The sequence below is a fragment of the Phoxinus phoxinus genome (assembly GCF_949152265.1).
Source record: "Phoxinus phoxinus genome assembly, chromosome: 21".
NCBI lineage: Eukaryota > Metazoa > Chordata > Actinopteri > Cypriniformes > Leuciscidae > Phoxinus > Phoxinus phoxinus.
In genome coordinates, this window is record NC_136896.1 from 17652154 (window position 1) to 17673657 (window position 21504).

The 21504-nt window shown below is 37.3% G+C and overlaps 2 protein-coding genes across 3 annotated transcripts in view; both read right to left on the bottom strand.

Annotated features, from left to right (window-relative positions):
* rsph10b (radial spoke head 10 homolog B) overlaps window positions 1-21504 on the bottom strand; it is a 231345-nt gene that overhangs the window by 145110 nt on the left and 64731 nt on the right. The gene's annotated exons all lie outside the window — the stretch shown is intronic.
* The window catches only part of rnls (renalase, FAD-dependent amine oxidase), a 76217-nt gene continuing 68819 nt past the window's right edge, over window positions 14107-21504 (bottom strand). The window contains exon 7 of one of the 2 annotated variants that reach the window (XM_079596149.1): window positions 14107-15082. In XM_079596149.1, coding sequence (XP_079452275.1) covers window positions 15053-15082 — 30 coding nt within the window. In that variant the 3' untranslated portion in view covers window positions 14107-15052. The remainder of the gene's footprint in view (window positions 15083-21504) is intronic. The other variant, XM_079596148.1, reaches the window with a different exon arrangement.

Sequence of the window (21504 nt, forward strand, 5' to 3'; positions counted from 1 at the left end):
GAGAAAGATTACGTTTCCCTCACATGAGGAGGAGTCCTGGCCTTCCTTCATGAGATTGTACACTAACCAATCCAGGAATAAAAGCAAAGCCTATCAAGGATTCTCATTTTGTTTACATTTTATCACATCACTGAAAACCTGCCAAAATTAAGCTTGATCATTTTTTGTTTTATAATTTTTCTTTGTGTTCAGAAGAGGAGGCGGGGCCCACGGGAGGTATTATTTGCCTTACTTGAAGTTGACAATGCTTACTCTTCTACTGCTTTGATACCTACCATTCTGCCCAAGCACTGACTTATTTAAAGCTACTATAATAGAGCAACATATTGTACTAGACATTTGCACTGTTACAGGTCTTTGCAGGGTTTCAGTCAGCGGTCCACAGTATTTTTTTTTTCTTGTTTTTTTTTTCTTTTTCTGGAAATGCTTTACAGCAATCAAATGTAGGACAATAGAGGTGAAAAGACAAATATTGTCTCCGTGCATCCCAATAGAATCAAATGTTTTTAATGACTGAAAATATTTTGTTTGTTTTTTAAGAAAGCATAAAATAGAAAAAAAAAATAAAGCGACTATTTATGAAAGTATTCGTTCACATTCTGGCAAAGACCCTCTGCAGGTAGTCCGTCTAAATGTAAGCTGATGTTTAGCGGTTTAATGTGCGAAGAGCATCACGTGATGAGTTTCGGTTTAAAGGGATTGTTCTTCCAAAAAATTCTGTCATTTTGTTGCCCTCATTTCATTCCAAACCTGTATGAACACAAAATAAGAGACCGTTTTTGTCCGTATAATGAACCGCAATGTTTTTTTTGACCCCATTGACTTTCTTCTACTTCTGTTGTCCATATAATGAAAGTCATACAGGTTTAGAACAACATGAGGATGGGTAAATTACACAATGTTCATATTTGGGTGAACTCTCCTTTTAAGCCTCAGACCATCTCTATGAAATGACACATCACCTGCCATTTTGAAAATTTGGACACAGTACCTTAACACACATAGACCCTCAGACATCCTGTACGTGGCACGGGAGTGTGGAGCTCACAGGCAGCATGAAAAAATTAATTTTCAGCTTTAATGAAAAAACAAAACGTCTTCAAAGGTGTCAGTGTATATGTTTCACGTCACTCTTTCTTAGCTGATTTGTGCAATATGATGTTATGATGCCTGTGGTTGCCACAAAGTGCCTCTTGTTTACAGTTAAAGAAAAGTACTCTTTAAAAACTGTCGGATAGGACATCATGCGTGCGGATGGACGGACGGATGGATGAATGGGGTGGTACTGTGCACTAAATAGTCCAGCTAGACTTGCAACACGGGGCCCTTTGGACTTCGGCCATGCGCCATTAGAAAGCATTCTTCTCCTCAGAGGGTTTTTACAGTCAAGTAATGTAAACGTGGTATATTTTCAGTCTCTTAAGCAAACAGCCTTACTCCGTTTCAGCCTGTTCAGATACTCTTGTGCTGTGCAACAGTTGCTCTGTGTGTAATGCCTATGCACTGAGAAAACACAAACCAACCATGTATGAAATATTGTACAGGTAATCATGTTGCTCATACAAATCACATGTTTGTTTGTAATTGTATGTGTAAACTGCCCTTTATCTTAGTGTTATAAACTCCACATAAATCCAATAAAGTCTCATTCTTGTCAAGTTTGTTGTTTTTGACAGAATTCGAAATGTGTGTGCGTAATTTGAAGCATTGATTAGGGATTTATTTTTATTTGTTCTATTTAAAGATATGTTTTGGCTTCAGTAGCACTTTATTTTACGGTGTTCTTGTAGGTTATATGGAGTTATAACTATTATGCATAATTACATGCAACTAACCTACACCTAATCCTACAGTAAGTATTGGTAGTGCGGTCAAGACAAGACCAGCACTCATTAAACTCATCTAAAAGATCCACATTGTCTGAGAAATGTCTTCTATTTTATCAATATTTAGTATAAGACGATCAAATTAAATCATTAACAACAAAATTGATCTTAGTATTGCAGAAGTGACACAGAAGTTGCATCTGAATCGGTACAGTTAAGACTGCATAAATTATGTTGAAATATTTTTAAAATAAAATTGTTTATTGAACGTTTGAGTAAAATTAATATCAAGTTTGCAATCGTGCTCATTTTAGTGAAAACGACCTTGCTTCTGTGATATTGCTTAATCACATCATGTTATATATAAATATTTCCTACAAGTACAATCATATTTAGCATATTCTTAATCTTGGTGACATTTTTCACACAATCTATTTCTGACCACAATCAATAGCTTATTTACTTATTATTTGATTTCTGACCTGCCACAACAGTAACAAAAGAAATCGAATTAGAAAGAAGTTATTGACTGTGATGAGAATAAGTTATTGACTCCATGCAATTTAGTGATATCCTCGCATGCAGTTGTGGTCTTGAAATAAAATCCTGAGTCCCTCTAAATGTACGCTGACGTTTAGCGGTTTAATGTGTGATTACCAAGGAGTATCTCATGATGAACTTATTTCACAGAATTTAAATGAGACTGATCTTGAGTACAACAACAGCAAGTACATGTAGTCAATTTATATTACTTAACTTTATGTAGACAGCAGTATACCTAAAGCAGCACATACACACATTTTTTTATACGTTTTTTAAAAACATGATTGCAGCAGGTATAAAGGAATTATATCTATTTGATTTGCACAAAGGGAGTTTATCTCAATCTCTGGCCTGATGGAGGCAGTTTAACTCAGTACATAGTGGGTGGGTGATATCCCAGACAGCAACATAGTGTCGGACTCGGCCCACATCTGGACCGTGTGGAATCCACGTGAACCAGATGTAGGCCGGATCTGGGCCGACGCTATGTTGCTGTCTGGGGTTGGAGTCACCCTAATAATAGATTTGTGTGATATTCCTTAAGTTGGTCCCCACTATCTTGCTACACATTGTAACTATACTACTCAACTTACTCCTATTCTTTATATTTAGGTTGCCATACCAACAAATAATGGAAAAAACTTTAGACAGATTCAATAAAACAGGTGTAAAACATTTTTATAAAAGAAACATCCATATTAAAAGTTAGAATCTTCCTCAGAAAATGCATACGCTGAAGAGCTTTCCCTCTAATAATGTCAGTGTTTGCCTAGAATTTTAGTTTATCATCGAATACAGTCTCTAAATATTCCCAGATAGTAAATGACATCTGGCCCAGTAGTGGCCCACATCTCCCACATTCTTCTGGCCCACATGACAACCTGAGTATGGATGGAAATATCATGGCCTCATCTGGGCCAAATATGGCATATGGCTCAGTTCTGGTAGCGGCAAAGTTCATATAGGCCGTATTTGGCCCACACACATCAAGCTGGATTTAGTGAGTTGTGGTTTGCTGTGTGTGGGCCAGATTCGGCCCAAATAACCTTTGCCGCTGCCAGAACTGAGCCATATGTGCCATATTTGGCCCAGAAGAGGCCCGGATAGTTTGCTATCTGGGTTTATACAGCTTGACCCTTTATCCCTTTATGACAGCAGGCAACACAGGTACAGAGTTCTTCTTATGGGAATCAATGGACATCTCTTGTTTTAGAAGCATTAATGTTTAAAAATGAATAAAATGATCTACCACTGAACCCAATTAAAAGCAAAGGAGAAATCAATGAAAACCAAACGTTTTTTTTTTGTACCTTCCAAATGCCTTAAAATCATGTATAATTGGAAAATATGTATAATTAAACTGTAACAAGGACATATTAAAATAAAGTGTAACCTCAGGTTCAATACCAATTAAGAGTATTTCAACAGCATTTGTGTCGAAAATGTTCAACTCATCCCTTGCTGTTTTTGTTTAAAAAAATCAAGGTTACGGCAAGGCACTTATACGGAAGTGAATGGGGGCTTTTACAGCAGAAATATGAAGCTTATCATTTTAGTAAAGCACCTTCTTTAAATGTGTGTATTATTTGAACTGTGCAGCTGTCTAAATCCCTTTGCATATAACTTAAAAAGATAAGGCTAGTCATTTCTTTTTTCACACTAAAATGTGTAGGTTTTATGTTTATGCTAGTGAGACGTGTGTATTTTTATGTTTACAAATGTCATCGTGTCTCACTGAAACTTTTTATTTTTTTCTAAGAAAAGAAGGTGAAATCAAAATGTGATTCAAAGAATCATTCCACAAAAACTGTCGATTGAGTATAACTTGCACTGAACAGAATAGCCCAGAATTCATATTGTAATGTGCATATTCATGAAAACAAAGCAGTTTTCATTCAAATAATAATGTGAAAATACTATTGGGGAATCTAGTTTTGCTTTTTCTGGCCAAACGCATTAGCATGATGACTGTTTTACTTGAGTAGGCCTCACTTTCTGTTGCCAGCTGCCAATTACAGCTCTGGTAACTGGCTGAACTCATGACTGCAGTCTCATGCTGAAGGTGCTTTTCATGTCAGCCGAAGAACAAATTCAGGAAAACCAATGTAGTTCTGTTTTTCTTTCTTTAACTTCTCTAAAACTGCTCTTGGGGACTATTTAGATTTTCTCAACGGCACGAAGAAATATTTATTACCTTCTGTAAATAAACTGCCTTATGGGATACATCTTTGTGCCCAGAAAATAAACTTAGATTTTAAATATATCTCTATTAGGTTTAAAAAGAGGTCCAAGTAAAAAACCAAACCAAACCACACTTTGTGTCTGGAGCCTGACTGGAGATCTGTTAATGTTAATGACCTCAGATTTACCCTTCTGCCCGGTTATCTATAAATAAAGGCTTCACTGTCGGACCCACAGGAGCCGTAGAGACGCTGCTTATGGACTCCATGCACGAATCTCACTAATATCCAAGACCAAATTGGTTTAATGTACAGACTGATGAGCTTAGTCATCTTCACCACTGATCTTTGATATCGCCGCATCCGCTGTTTGATATGAGTGTGGCATGACAAACCATTTTAAGAGGAAATCATTTGAATTTAGTATATTATTATTCAAGGTCAAGGTCTGTTTTGCACAGTTCATATTTGTTTGTTCTTTGGGCCGAGATTAAGTGCTACATTAAATAGATAATTGAATGAATCCCCTTTAAAATTGTCTAATGAGAGATCTACACACTGTTGGGTTACAAATGACTCAAATAAGTTGCTACTCCGAAATCTATTACATTACATTATTATGCTAACTTTATTGGTCTTGCCCCATTAGCAAATTGTTTATTTGCTTATTGTTTTGTTCTTGTTTTAAGCAAAATAATAATACACAAAAACAAATACAGTAAGTTGAATGAAGCAGATTATAGCAAAATAGTTTATGGTTTTAATTATAACAGTGTTTTATGATTACTTTTTGCTGCTGGTTTAATACACAACCCTCCCATTCTGGATATACCAATACACTACCATTTTCTTGATTCCCACAAAACATCAAAATAACCTAATAGTTGCACGTTGCATAAACTAATTTTACATTCTCTAAAAATATTTTACAAATTATTATTATTATACAATAATTATAAAATTATAACATTTAGTTATGATGTTTATTAAAGACATTTTAAGGTGGGACAAAACAATCCTCACGTTAAAACAAGTGACTTTTTGTGCTAAATCAGGGCTACCAGAATTTGTTCTATTATATCTAATAATTATCATAACAAAATAACATTTGTGCCTCTAATGCTTTAATTGTGCCTACATCATATAACTGTGTCCTGTTTGCTGATGAAGGAAGAGCCAGCAGTGACAGGACAAGCTCAGCTCAGGACAGGAATCAAAAGGAGAAGTAAAGGTTTCAACAGCGCCTCTCCTTTCCACATTCACACTGTGCTCTCACAACCTCGTGATGAATCCCAGTGTCACGCTGTCCCTTTTTTATTTCTCTCTCTCTTTCTCAGACATATATCTGCACTGTTGCATCTTTACAAATTAATTCATGCTGTTTAATTTTCAACAGTTGCCTTGAATATGTGTTTGAATCAAACCAAAAAGTGCATAAACATTTTATAACCAGTGGTTTGACACTTTTTTTTTCTTTTTTTTTTTACAAATTATACACAATTAAGGTTTCAATGAAGGTTTATTGCCATTCCAAAAACATGAGTACACGAGTACAAGTACAAGAAAGGAACGTAACTAAGTACTGAGTGTCATTGCTGTAATCCTGGTCAACGCTGTGACCTCGAGGGTTAAACAATCAGACCCGATGGCAGGCCTTGTTCTGCGGTTTGTGTTCCACTCGTGGCCCTGGTCATCAGATGTAACGGATGGATTTAAAGTTCTGCTTTTCTTGTCAGTGTAATTGACTGAAGCTCAGGGCAGTTACCTAACACCAGCAGCAGAAGCATGGTAACTCCCCAAGAGGAGCGTGACATAACCGCCTCCCACACGCTCTTGCCTTAGTAGCTACAGAGAGGGAACAATGTTCTTTGGGAGCTGGGGAAAGTTTGCCTTAAAAGAAAGTTACCTTCTGTGGAAGTAATTTTGTGTGAAAAATCACAACTTTTCTTGGAGTTCGGGAAAAAGGCAATATGAGACTTTGCTGCTTTGCATTTTTTTTTTTCCACATTAGACTCTCACAAGAGAGCTGCAAATAAGAGGATGAAACAGCCTGTCTGTTTCCAGCCTGTCACAAGCGGCTCATTGTGAGACTTGCTGTTGGACAGTCTTGCATAAGTCGTATTTACTTCAGTGTCTTCCAGCATGAAGACCAGCATCAGACTGTGTTTGTGCTGAAAGCAGGAGCTGCGGTCGGGTTTCACACATGATAAAACTCTGACATTCACATTCTTCAAATCGGAATTCTTTCTCTTTTCGATATTCCTTATTCATCATTAGTTTTTGTCTTGTTTTCCAGTAAAACATTTTAGCATCTCTAAAACAAGTTACATTAAAAACAAATTCAGTGCATAAAATACAGGGGAAACTCGAAAAATTAGAATATCGTGCAAAAGTTCTTTTATTTTTTTTTGTAATTCACCTTAAAAGGTGAAACTAATATATAATATATTAGACTCATTATATGCAAAGTGAGATATTTCAAGCCTTTATTTGTTATAATTTTGATGCTTATTTTCATAGCTGTAAGCCATAATTGTAACAGGCTGTTAGATGGCGATGACACTATAGACTGAACACGTAATACGAATGTGCATGACGTCATCACCTTCAGAGATTCGCATCTTTGTTGTTCACATGGAGACCATTTTCAAAGTTTGCGTTTTCAGGCACCCAGAACACGGTTGTCGTGTAAAAGATCGGCCAAACCGCATAAATGCTTTTACGTTTTTAGTTGAAAAAGGTGTTGTGTAAACAGCCCTCAATCGCAGAGAACGTAATCAAGGAGAACAGAAATAGGTGTGTGGAAAAAAATCAACACGATTAGGAACTCGAACAGAGCAAACAGAGTGAAAACAAAAGCAAAACAGAACTTAGCTGGAAAAAGAGGGCAATAAAAGGTATGGTTTGGCCTCTGATCCACAGCTCTGTATACAGACATGAGACAGAGAGGCCAGGTACAAACGTGTGTCTTGAGCGCAGACAGACTTATGTCTGGCACCTCTGTCGTCACAAAGGGTCATGGGTAATGAGAAGTAATCTCAGTGCAATCTATGGATAATCTTAATAGTTGTATGGGTAAACAAACTTACACATGCGGAGGCTTAAATAACAGTGTATAACAGTTGTATAACAGTGCAAGAGAGCAATAATATTGGCTATACCAGACTGAGCCTGTAGTCAAACACTGCTCCGACAGCAATGACACTGCAACTCCCAGCATGCTTCTGAATGGAACCCTTTTGGCTGTGGCGAACGGGGAGCTTTCCCACACAGCAACATAGTGTCGGCCCAGATCCGGCCCACATCTGGTGTGGAATCGTGGACCGGATCTGGGCCGTCTCATCTCTACCAGAGGACAAGTGATTCACTGCAGTGCTGTTTAACATCAGTCCCTTCATTTGAGAACTGGAATAATTGTAACAGGCCTACTTTTTTCTAATTATTCAGAAAATGTTCCTAAAACTTTTATATCGTGCCTCAAGCATCTTTGACATGTTGTTGGTTGTTTTGGTGTTTGTTTTCTTTTGTAAAGGATGGTGAGTTTTTTTGTTGTTGTTGAATTAGAAGAATAGAGGGAAAGCGTAGGTAAGCTGTCCCAGAATATAGTTTTTTTTATATTTCTCGAGAGTTAGGAATGTGGGAGTTGTAGTTTAGATTATAGCTCGCCAGTTCTTATTTAAGTCTTGTATATGTTTATATGTTCTTTGTTCGTTTGTTTTTGTTACTTTTTGCTGCCAATACATTTCTTTTCTTTCTTTTTTTGCCTTGTCCGATTTGTTTTTCAAATTTTCTGAACGGCTTTCTATGTTGGTCCCAAATTTAGTTAAATTGTAAGTCACAGCATTCATTACATGTATAACTCAATTCAGATACAATTAAACAAGAAGTTCATGAAGGCTAATGTTACATTCATATAAGCATTTGAGCATGCATTTTTGATGCGCATTAACATGCCAGATAGTATGTCAGACTGACTTCAGCAGGTTTAGTGTTCATATTGTGCTATGGTGACGTTTGCCCTCAAAGATTATTGTGGCCATCTGTAAAGAGTCTGTAATGAATCAAGTCCTTCCCTTCAAAAGTGCTGAAAACAAACTGAACATAACGTTCAGACTCCTCTGTTTTGGTTTAATCTATCAAATAAACAGCTAGACTGGGGTTATTGACGACAATTATAGTCATTGTTTGCTGAAGGCTAAGGTTGTGTGTGGTCTCAAAGTTGAAGAAAAGCATTTTCTCTTGTACTTCATTACATTTGTTTGATTTCTACGTCTGTTATATAATAACATACTAGCAGTACTTTGCCTTGCTCTTCTCAATTCATGCTGCAAAAACACAGCCGTAGATCAAATTTCCTCATCTGTGTGAATGAGTGGTGATCTCTCTCTGAGAGGTTTGAGTCTGTCCTTGAAATATTTTAGAAGTTAATCTAAGGAGATATTTGATTTCTTTGCCTTCTTTGTGGTGTATCTAATATGATACATTTCAGTCATAAAAAAAGACAACCATGAATGTCCTTACTAATATCAACCCAAACCCCTCAAGGTCTCAGTCTGAGATAAATATAAGAGGTTTTTTTAAGGGTTATAGTTCACCCAAAAATAAAAATTCTGTCATCATTTACTCAACCTCATGCTATTTACAGCTGTGTGACTTCCTCTGTGGAACACAGAAGGTGAATTTTCAATAATGTGCTGGTTTCTGCAATTACAAAGAAAGTTTTCAAGGTTCATAAAGGACACAAAAGCACCATTTAAAGTATCATAAAAATAGTTTGTGACTTGTGCAAGTCATCTGAAGTCATATGATAGAAAAACCTGTCATAATTCATTTAAATTTTTTCCTCTAATGGCAACGGATCATAAAGTGTGTGTTGAACTAGAGACTTGAATTAAAAAGATACATGAACAAATCATTCACACTAGGGCTGCTACCGAAACCGCATAATTTCTGAGTAAGTACTTCTTTTGAATATGTAATTCGCCTTTGGCTAAACCACACCCTAGAATGTAGATTGACCAATCACAGCGCAGCCAAGAACGTGCTCCCACAGAGGTCCGACACTTTTTCACAGCGCTCCATTGACTTTAACACAGGCGTCTCATATTTTTGGTCTCGGCAGGCTATTACCGTCGTAGTTTTATCAAAAATATGGTTAAACATTGTGCCTGGGGCATTTGTAACACAGATACGCGTGTCCCAGAGAGGTTGGAGGGGGGTGTCCGTTTTTTTCCCTTCCCAAAACTGAAGTCAAATCCTGACAAGTGTCGGTTTTGGATTAAACTGTGTGGACGTCCTCACGGTCAGCTTTTGTGCTCTAAGATAAATCTTGCTTTTAAACTTACTGTGAAGTTATACTAGTTAGACAGTTTTATGCTGGTTTAGGTTATGATTTCGGTTCGTTGATAGCACACGCTGATAATAAATACAACTTTATACTTGCGTAGTCCGTTTGCTTTGTAATAACGATTATAGAAGTGAATAGAGACCTACCCAGCTTTGCATGAACAGTGTTGCTCCTTGATATTGTTAGTCCCAGCCTCCGTCTCGATTAGGATATGCTGTGGTTCATTTTTTGACTGTGACCATTATGCTTTTGCCTCTATTTGGATGCTTGTTGTTGTTTGCGTTTCACCTGTATGTGTTGAATATAGCCTTCGAACGTATACTGCAGCCCCTTTTGCCTACTTCTATCGGACACTTTATTTGCTGCTTTATAAAAGTTTGATAAAATTTCAGCAGGAAGAGCTGTCACAGCATAACCCGTGTTGATAGCAAACCAGAGCCCAGATGAAGTTGACGGACGTAGCAACAGTAACTAAGGGGGGCGGGGCTTAGCCAAAGGTGAATTACTTTGCTACCGTTAAAAAGGTATGTTCTATACAGTATTTCATTTGACATACCATTGTCAGTTGTGTTGCTTCACTGCCATCAATAAACCTTCTTCCATGGCCTTCCTTAGTACAGTATCCATTGGATGTGCACTTGGGAATCTCGTTGGAAGTCACTCCGGAACTTTTCGTCTACGTTTTATGAATACTGTGAATTCTAAAATACTCTTTTCACATATTGTTCTTCTCCTACTATGGAAGTTTGCATATTTGTACACAGCCTAATCTTGTCCTCACCTACAGTACTATTACAGTATATTGAAAAGAGTAGCAAGAATATTCTCCAAAAATTCACCGTTTGTGTTCCACAGAAGAAAGCAAGGAATACAGGTTTGAAACAACATGAGGATGAAAACAATAGTAGGTGAAGTATCCCTTTAAGGAACAGCCACTCATTGCACACATATGTCTACATGCTGCTACAGTATTGTAACATCTGCTATGTGAGTGGATTCTTCTCAAGCCCATTTGGGAGAAGCTCCCTGCAGTCTCCAGAGCCTTGCTGGGAGAGATAGATGTCCTGTCTGAGCCGGCCTGTTTAGGGCTCAACCTGTGCCCTAAACCTAGTGACCCTAGGGAGGTGAGGGGACACACTACAACAGTCGCTTCCCCCCTCCCCATCCCCCTACACTCTCTTATGAAGCCAGAACAAGGCCAGAGGAGAGCAGACACAGAGCCGAAGCTTCCCCTGGGGAGCCTTACTGAAGCCTTTCATGTTCTCCACAAGACTGCACTATGAACAACATGAACTGAGGATGTATAAAAAAAAAATCTTCTTTCTTTTTTTATTTTATGAAGGAATGACCTTGCAGGAGCATTTGATCAAAAACTCTGTATGTGGATGAAAAAAACAAAGAAAGGGAAGATGGAAAAGAGACAAAGGATCCATATTTAAATGTGAAGTTCAGCGAGCCCTCAATGAGTCAGTTGTTTTCTCTTCCTCGCCCCAAAGTCTTTATAAGATCGCTTCTTCCCACTGGTTGTGCGCTAAATCTATATTTACTCAAGCTACTTTTATTCAGGCCCTAAAAGTTCTTTCGATTTTAAAAGAGCGGTAAACAAATAGCAAAACCTCTGCCATATGGGTTTACTGAATACCTTATTGATTACATAAACATAAAGACATGAAAAATTAAACATGCAGTGGTAGAATATGGCTCATGGCGAACAATGATACAAGCAATCAAGCAGTTTAGATTTTTCTAGTGTATATAATAAAGATGGATATACTATTTATCCACCTCTATTTATCTTGTATATAGATGGCCTATAGTTGTCCAATAATATAGTTATGTTGCATTGAAATAAATTGGCTGCACATTTGAGGCTTTAAAGCTCAATGTAGCCTGGGCCGGAGAGCTTTAACCTGGACAGAAATCACACACAGAAGGCTGGAAACATCACGACCGCCTCGCATCAATAGTGCTACACACCAGCGCACACTCTGGTTCCCACAATCTGTTAAAACAGTTGAAGAGGTCACTTTCTCTCATATATCCCGCCCCCTCGCTCCGCCGCACAGCTGTCTTTCGTTTGGATTAAGCCAAGAATAAAGCAGGAAGTGGAAATTAAACAAGGGCAGAGTCGTGTAAGTTATCAAGGATGGAGAAACCTGTATCCAGCAACCCATGGAGTGTATGGGACATCAAAGTGGGTGGGACATCAACGGAAATTATAACAGAAATCCAGTAAAAGGATGTTTCTTCAACAATGGGCATTTTTTTATATCATTGTGTGGTGAAAATGACATTTGAGAATCATTTTTGTTGCTCTTTATGTGTCTCTAAACACACCAAAATATTTGTACAACTTTTTGACAAATACAGCTTGATTTACAAGTGACATTCACTTGTCTTCACACATCACACGTGTCATACTGTATTTCATCTCAAGTTCAACCAGACAGCAACATAGTGTCGGCCCAGATCCGGGCCACATCTGGCACATGTGGATTCAACGCGCATCAGGATCTGAGTTCATTAACTTTGAAAAAAAAAAACGGTATTGGCGAACATGTTGGTTGTGGTGGTAACTAAACTTAAATAACTGAACTAAATGATTTTTACACAAAAATATTTAAAGGCTTATTTTAACATTGTCATATTTTAGTTTTTTTTAGGGAAAAACAATAGCAAAAAGCAGTTCTGTCATTTTCTATATTTTTTCTCTTAAACCATAGCTTTCCTTATTGTGCATTAATGCAATGACATTATGCATTGACACATTGTTTTAATGCGATAGTCATTAGCTAAAAAATCCCAGTAAAAAATAAATATTAAAATATTAAATTTGATGGCTAAGCATTCAAGTGGATGATACCAAGCTGAACTGTCTGAGATAGAAGCTCTTGCTTTCTCATTTTCCCACACTGCTGCTTGACATTCAGAAACATTTTGTACCACTTAAGTAAAAGCCACGATTGTCTGTAGATTCAGTAATACAGACAGGATCTCTTCATTTTAATCCTGCCTCCAGAAGTAGCCTAATAAAAGAGACCAGACAGACAGACCGCTGAAATGACTAAAAAAATGGACTTACATTAAAAGAGTTCATAAATCAAAACTTTAGCATGTTTAGATCGAAGATACAAAAATGTGAAAATTTGTGATTAAGCAAACCAGAGACATCTTTATTAAGATCATTTTACATAGTTGGACCGTGTGTTCAGTGTGTTCCTCCTTTTCTATTCATTTGCTCTGTTTGCTTTGGCTGGCTATCACTGAAGGAAAAGGATCTTTTCCTCCTGCAAGGCCGGAGCCTGTATACGCGTGTGCTCTCCGCTCGGGCCAGCGAGATGTTGGCCAACACTGCCTCTCTTGTTCTGCCTGTCTCTGTGTTACCAGAGGTCATGGGATGAGTCACACATGAAGGCAATGCATAGAAGCAACGCGGCAGACCTTTACAGCTTCTGCAGGTGGATAAATACCACACAAAAGCAATGACGGAAAGATGTGTGTGTTTGTGTTGTAGTCTGCCTCAGACCACAGAGCACCATCAGAAACAGAAGGGTTCAACTGTAGACGGTAATGTGCTGGAACTTGCGCTGTTTATCTTCAAACTCCTAAATAGTGGTGCTATTGTAAATAGCCTTTTCCTACAACATTCTTTTGCGATTTACTTTTAACCATTTGGTCTCAAGGTGTTTTTAGTGGATCTTTGCTCAGGTTCAGCACATAATAAACTAACATCTGACAAACAGAACTTGTCCAAGTCAATTCTGAACGGTGTATGTCATTATCCACTTATTTTGTATATTATTTAATTTTTTATAAATTTTAACAAAACAATGAACTAAACATTCCTTGGCAATGGTGGCCCAAATAAAAGAGATACAGAAATAGAAAAAAGTGGAAAAGAAAATACATAAAACACTACCCAATGGTAAAATGAAAGAAAATAAACTATTTTTTTATACAACAGGGAATAAGTAAAAGTTCCACACCGATCAGTTCACCCTCAATGCCTCAAAGTATATATTAATAGGTGTCACCCTTTTTATGAAAATGTCCATATTGATGCATTTTTATGCATTCATATTTTTTGATGTCACTACTTTTATTAAGTGTTTGTGGGTTTTTTGATCAAGGTCTGCTTATTCAAGAATTTATACAAAACAGAATAGCATACTGTCGCAAGAATGAAGATGATGAAGACGGAGGACAGGATTATAAAACATAAACAAGGTTTTATTAAACTAGAAGGTAGCATAACACACAAACAATAACTAAAGACTGAACACAGAGGAACTAAATACACAGAGGTAACAAACTAAATGATGTGGTGGAAGTTAGTGTCCATGGGAACAGATAAGTGGTGGGAAACTAATACAAAGAAAAATGTGACTTTGTTCAAACGGAAAGTTCATGAAAGTGAAACTAAAGATGAGTGAGTCCAGATAACCGTGCCATACACTATATGGAGTACAGCGCTGAAGGATTTTCTAGAGATGAACAGAGCCAGATCTGTGCCTGACTCTGTTCTCTTCAAACCAGGATGAACCAAAAGAACTCTGGTCCCGGTGAACTCCAGCACTCCCCTGACAGTTCATACAACCTCCCCGCTCCATGTTTGTCTCAGTTCAATGTAAGTGCACCAAAAATTGAAACTGTGCGTGTCTTACATGAGTGTTTGGATTTGGAAAGCGCAACAACCACAAGAAAACAAGAAAAATGGATTTTTAGAAAAATGGATTTCATCATAACACATGCTTGTTCATAATTTAAAGTGTCCCTATTATGCTATTTTAAAGGTTTCTAATTTTATTTTGGAGGTCTACTACAATAGATTTACATGCATCAAAGGTAAAAATAAATATTTACATTTCCTCATAATATATATTACACATCATCTAATTTCTCAAAGAGTCTGAAAAGGGGTCTTTCGAAGATTCAGTCTCTTTTAACCCCTCCTTTCCGAGAGACTCTGCTCTGATTGGTCAGATGGCCCAGTCTGTTGTGATTGGCTTAAGAAACGAAACAGTCATTACCATATTTGAACTTCAGCCCCAGAGGATTCCTCAGCACTCGACAAACAGTGGTAAGACCAGTAACGACGGTATCGTCGAATTTTCTGCATCAATTCCAGCGCAAGTCCTCATCCTTTTGAAATGCATTCACAGCACTGAAAACAGCATCATCTCGACCTGTCGACAACACACAAACCAAACTCTTCTAGGCCTCAGCTACTACAGTGTTTGAGAACGGGTCAAAGTAGATGTTTCAAATGAAGACCATATATAGGCTGCATTATTTATATTGTTATGTAGGTAACGGTAAGTGAGACTGGAATTGCTCGGTTTGGCAATCGATTCTGTCTTTTAGGAGACAATAACTGTATTTGTCGCACACTTTGACTTTTTACATTCACAAAAAGCTATATTATTCACAGCGCGAAAGGTACGAAAGAGCATAATAGAGGCACTTTTTTTAATGATGCTTAACATATTGATGTTCTTTTGCCTCCTTTTGCATTTCTGGTGTCTACATGTTTAGAATAAGACCAACCAAAATACAAAACAAGGGCTGATTAAATAATGACAGCAAATATTCTTTCAGTACATTTGGGATAACAACTGCAAAACATTACAGACTTGCATTTCTAATGAGGTTTTCTTTTCTTTCTCTCTTTTTTTGGTGAGAAATATGAGAGTGGCTCTGAAGGTCAAGTGTGTAGTGGGGGTGGCAGGGGTTAATGAGGATGGCAGAGGGGGGTCTTACGCACATACACAAGTGTGTGAAAGGGTAAAAAGGTTTTAGTCAGGGAGCGCAACCCCAGATTAAATGGCCAGTAGAACAATACCATGGATTTAGTTCAGATAACCCACATTACCAACCAGCGAGATGGAACCTTTTAGCCCTGAAACAAAATAATAAGTATCTTTACAACCAGCCTATTAACTACCATCTGTTGGGCCGCTGACCAGACCCTCCGGCTGCAGAGAGCGTGTCGTTTAGCGTGGGAGCGAGAGGTGGCTGGAGGGGGAGGAAAGAAAAAGAGAGATTAAGAGAAAGAGTCAATCTGTTTCACAAAAGCGATTTATTTATAATGTCATTTATAAAAAAAAAGCTATAGCATAGGCTAGGCCTAATGCCACTGATGGAGGCTCAAAACAGATCGCAATATGAGATATAGGCTTAGGCTACCAACGTTGAAAAAATATTTACAATTATTCCTAATAATATTCACATTGAACAATTTTTTTTACCACATTATTTCGTTTATTAGCCTAAGATTGTTAATTGACATCGGGTAAATCCTAAGTTTTTTATCCTAAGTAGTCACGAACGTGGCAAGCGATACAAAAAAACATTTATTTATTCATTTGGATTGGTTTATTAATAAAAAATGGTGTAAATTACCTCTCCACATGATAATAGTAATTGCGACATCACATTTTTCTTCATTTTGAATGTGGGCAGACACGTTTCTTGACGCTGCTTACAATAGCCAAGCAACTTGGCACATAAACATAACCATCTGCATTTTGCAACGGCTTCAAACGTGGCTTATCCAATTCGAATTTAGAGTCAAAACTATTTGTTTCATAGCACCGTGTCCCAATTTACCTATACACTATGCAGCAAAACTATGTTGTGTTTTTGGGATGGGAAAGTAAACTACATTGAAGATCTGCCAGTCGCTGTCTTACATGAATCAAGTGCTGCTGATGCTTTTGAATAATGATGCATTTAATAATGTGCAGATAATGCAAGCCAAACCTCCCTCTTTTGAAATTTTACAATCCACATCTTTATTAAATGTGTGTTCACAATGCCTCTTTCAGATGAAACAGCAAATAAATCATTTTGATGAAGTTAAAATTTTATTCAGATTATCATTTCAAGTAAAAATGTTGTATAGTGCATTTAAAATGACACATCACATGGCGCTTTACTGGAGCTCTTAACTGATTTCTGGTTTGGCAGAGTCACATCTGTCAGATCAATATAACAGTCCCCATCTGACCCCCACCACATTTGAGTGACACAAAAAATAGCAAAATAAATACTTTTATGTATTAAATCCATGAGAGAGACTGACAATTTTCCTTAGAGATTATTTTAGAAAAAGAAATGTCTTAAGAGACACACCATTACTTTAGCGTTAAACACACAGTATTCACACAGTATATTTCCTGGAGCAGCTGATCGCTCATTTAATGAATCAAGTAAAAGCAAATGAGTATATTAACCATTAGCACAATATATTGGCACCTTATCAGTTGTCATTTTTTTATTTAGTAGTAGTAGGATGAATGAAAAAAAAAATACTGGATATAATTGTACTGGTTATTTTCTCTATTGTTCCCTTTAGATTACCATTGCTGTCATCTATCGCTCACTTAAAGTTACTCGTTAAAAACACCATAGTTTAATAACACTGTTAAATAATCTTCAGCAAATCTATTTTTACTTTTAATACTGTACATTATAACAATGCCTAAATTCACTACCATTTAAAAAAAAAAAAGATTTTGGACTTTTGTTTTTAATTTAGGCAAAACAGTGTCAACATTATAAATTAAATAAATATAAAATAAAATTAATATTGAAAATATCTAATTAATTAGATGAATACATGTTTAACTTAATAATAGTACATGCATTTAATAACTGTCATACATTTTTTTAACCTTTATTTATCCAGGTAAACTGTTAGAGAACAACTTCTCATTTACAAACATGACCTATATACCTGAGTAAATAGAAACATACTGTACAACTGTACATAGTCATACACATTAAAAAATGGACAGACAAAGAGCAGACAGAAAGACATGCAGCCATCTTGGAATTAATGGGTCATAACATAAAAATAATTGTCTCCTTATTGGTATTGGACAGAATCAGAATCAGAAAGCACTTTATTGCCAAATGTGCTTGCTCACACAAAGAATTTACCTTGGCATTGAAGCTTCCAGTGCTACACACATAAATATAACAATACACATAATAACATTTAAGAATAACAAATATAAAAAGACAGATAGAATAATATGATTAGGACTAACTGAATTTACGGATATTGCACAAAAAGTGGGGTATTCCACCTTTAACCGTTCAAGATGGAAATAAATAGCCAAAGGGAAGAAAAACTAAACCAAAGAATACTTTAAAAAAGTAACAACATAGTTGGTATTACACGCCACCATGTGTGTAGTTCTTTTTTATTAACATCTGTAGTTCTCAAGTGAACCATCAGACTCTTTTAAACATATGAATCAGGACACGCTAGTTCCAATATCACACAGATTGTTTAGGATGCACTCTTACTCTTCTTTTAGAACAGCCTGATTACAAGTAACAAAACAGCACATGTATGTTAGTGTATGTTTATAAGTGTGTGTGTGTATTGTGAAGGTCTTTGTGTTTTTTCTCAGCAGCAGGCAGTGGGGCCAGATTCGGGTTAACCCACTTTTCCAGACGCCCTGTGGCTGTTCTCCCCCATGCTGCCATCAGTCACAGCTCGATGGCCAGTCCCGTCCTCTGTCTTTTATTATTACACATGAACACACTTGCTCTCAGGTGCGAGAGCCTGTGAGAGGTGCAGGGGCAGAGGTGGGAAAGCCTTCACTCTTTAGGGATGACAAACATCTGTGTAAGCCATCAAAACAGCTGCTGAGCTTTTCACTCGCTCTTTCCAAGCTCACCCCCACCGCCGCTCGAACCGCTGTTTGTCTAACGCCCCCAAAGACTTCCATGCAGGCCTCAATGCGGGACAAGAGCAAACGAGAGATTCATCATTGCAGGAAGTCGGGACTGATCAAAGCACTACACGCTTCTTCCAACTATAATCACTGCCTGGGTCGCAGGGTCCTCCTCACCGCCACTCTTCACATGAGCCGAGAAAGTCGAGATTGCAGTTCGTCGAAAGGATAATTACTTCGCCGGTCATTAATGCCGCTTCTCGGAGAGGGAGATTGTTTTAATATTAATGTCCATGGGGGATGTGGAATCAGAAACATAGCTGGGCTTTGGCGCTCTAAACAGAGGGAGTGAGAAGAATCTCTTTGATTCTCCCCTGACTTTTACAGTCCAGCGACCACATTGTTATTCCTGAGTTGTTTGCTAATGAGATTTCCAGTCAAGTTGAAGCCATGTCCCATCTTATGAAACTTAAGATCACCACTTCTTCCCTTTTCCCAAAAAAGGCAGCAAGACGCCAGAAGTCTATCTCCCAGTCCCATCATTACACGGAGGGATTCTACCATGCGGGACATTCACAATCTCTCAAATCTATTTGAATTCCAATTGGTTTTGATTTGATTTAAATCTGATAGATGCTATATTCTTGTATCCGGGATGTATCCGGGTAGCTCAAACATCAATGTGGCTTGGGAATTGTACCTAACTGTTCCCAATTTCAAGTTTCAATTAAGTTTCAATTGTACCTAATTAGGTACAATTCCCAGGGAATGCATGAACGGATCAAATGTACACCGTAAAATAAAAATTTAAGTCGCTTTGGATAAAAGAGTCTGCCAAATGCATACATGTAATGCTGTAAATTAGGGGCGTTGTTAGACCCTTTATAGGCAAAAGGCCCAGTGAAATACAGCCGTGCCTTAGTAGAATATTAATGCTAAATATTTGTCTGATGATAAGGATTCTTTTTTTCCTGATAATATTTTATGTTTTTTTAATATATTTTTTATATTACATTGAATATTCTTAAGACAGAAACAAAAAGAGCACTGGGTGAGGTGGATATTTACCTACAATCCATTGTATGAAACAAAACAAACTATTCTGACACATTTTTGATGACCTGTGTCCCAGTTGTGATTAAAATGCTAGAAACACCCCTGCTGTAAATTATACAGGGTGGTATTTTAAATTGGTAACATGTCTTTTTGAACTATTAAAAAACGTCTTAAAAGAGTCATTAGTTTCACGAATCTGTCCACAGTGGTTCCACAGTATTTTTTGATTCATTAAAAAGAACAACAGTCATTTGTTGTTAAATCGGACTACGCTGGTCACGCTTCAAGTTTTTGGTTCACTAAAAAGAACTGACAGTTCAAATGGAGTCCATATTGACACAGACATAAAGTGAAAGATTGCTTTTGGGATATTAAGTATTCATATCACAATCGTTCAAATGAAGATTAATCTAAAAATCAATATTTGGTTTCTGTTCACACATCACAGACTGAACTGAACTCACTCTCAATTCAGTTTTGAGTTATATATAGAATAGCATTCATAACAGCGCTATGCGTGAACATGTATGTATTGGTCTTTCTAAAAAAGAACCAAGTATATTCTGTGTGAATGCAGCCCCTGAAGCATGGACGTCGTCCCACTCAAGCCAAAGGCAAAGGCAGGGAAGGGGTGTACAAACGCAGAGCGCATATTCCCCAGACTGCAGTGGAGCCACACAGTGGGAAGTGGATGAAAGTAAACACGGCATGTGGAGGGAAAAAAATATGCTGAAATGGCTTTCTCTAAAAAAAATGATGTCTGACGAAATTTGGGTGACCTCCTGGCCTTTCCCACAGCCATAAAAGCCCCAGAGTCTGCAGGCCACAGCCTGCCACTGCAGCGGGTAAACCATGATACAGTCCCTCTCTCTGTCTCTCTCCCTCTCATGCTGTTGCATTCTTTCCTTTTCTATCCCCCACTCTCCTTACATGTCCTAATTACTTTACTTCCATGACGATAATGTGTCTTTCTTAACAGCATGTGGTTCAGAACAAATCCCTAACCATAATGTTTGAGGAGTATCTAAACTGCGCTGCTTTGCAAAGCTCTGCACTGGATTATGCCAAAAATTACTGTAACTGTGAGATTCTTTGTCCTAATTTTGCCATCCAGTTCACCTAATGTGAATGTTTTCAGCTCTGTTTAACACGGTTCACCAGGTTTAAATGCATTATGCAGATTTTTACTCTAATTTGAGAAGAAAGTGCTGACCTATAACCCAAAAAGCAGTAGCAACTAGCTACAGTAGAGGTGTACTGTGAAATCCCCTTGGTTCAATGTCCAGGTCACCTAATGTGAATGTTTTTGCCATTTTTACAAAAAGTAAAAAACAAAAAAAATTACCCCAAAAACTCCCAGAGTCCATGACCAAAAATCCATGACGAGTTGTCCATTAGTTGACAAATCCAAAACATCCGTATCTATGGCAACATTACTGTTACAAAGGGAAAGAACACAAACAGAAGTTTGAGCAAAATGCCATTTTTTATGTTTATCCAACAGTGGCCTAAATGTGCCTGTTTGGATTTGTTTAATGGGATACAGTGTAACACAGTTCGTTTACTCTTTGTGTTCATGTTGGTTTGCTATGATTTTGACAAACTTCTAAACTTCTAAAAAAATGTAAGAAAAGGTAAAAAAATGTTGTGTTGTGGTAAAAAAACAACAACATAAAAACAATATTCTAGTATTTTGAGCATATCATAATTCTTTTCAAAAGTACGGTAAATATATTCAGATATTTTTTTATTTACTTTATGCACTCCCTTCCAAAAAATAAAGGTAAAAAATTAAAACATGCTCATCATGAGGTCATTGTATAACGTCATTGTACATCTCACATTTAATGTATTTTTGAATA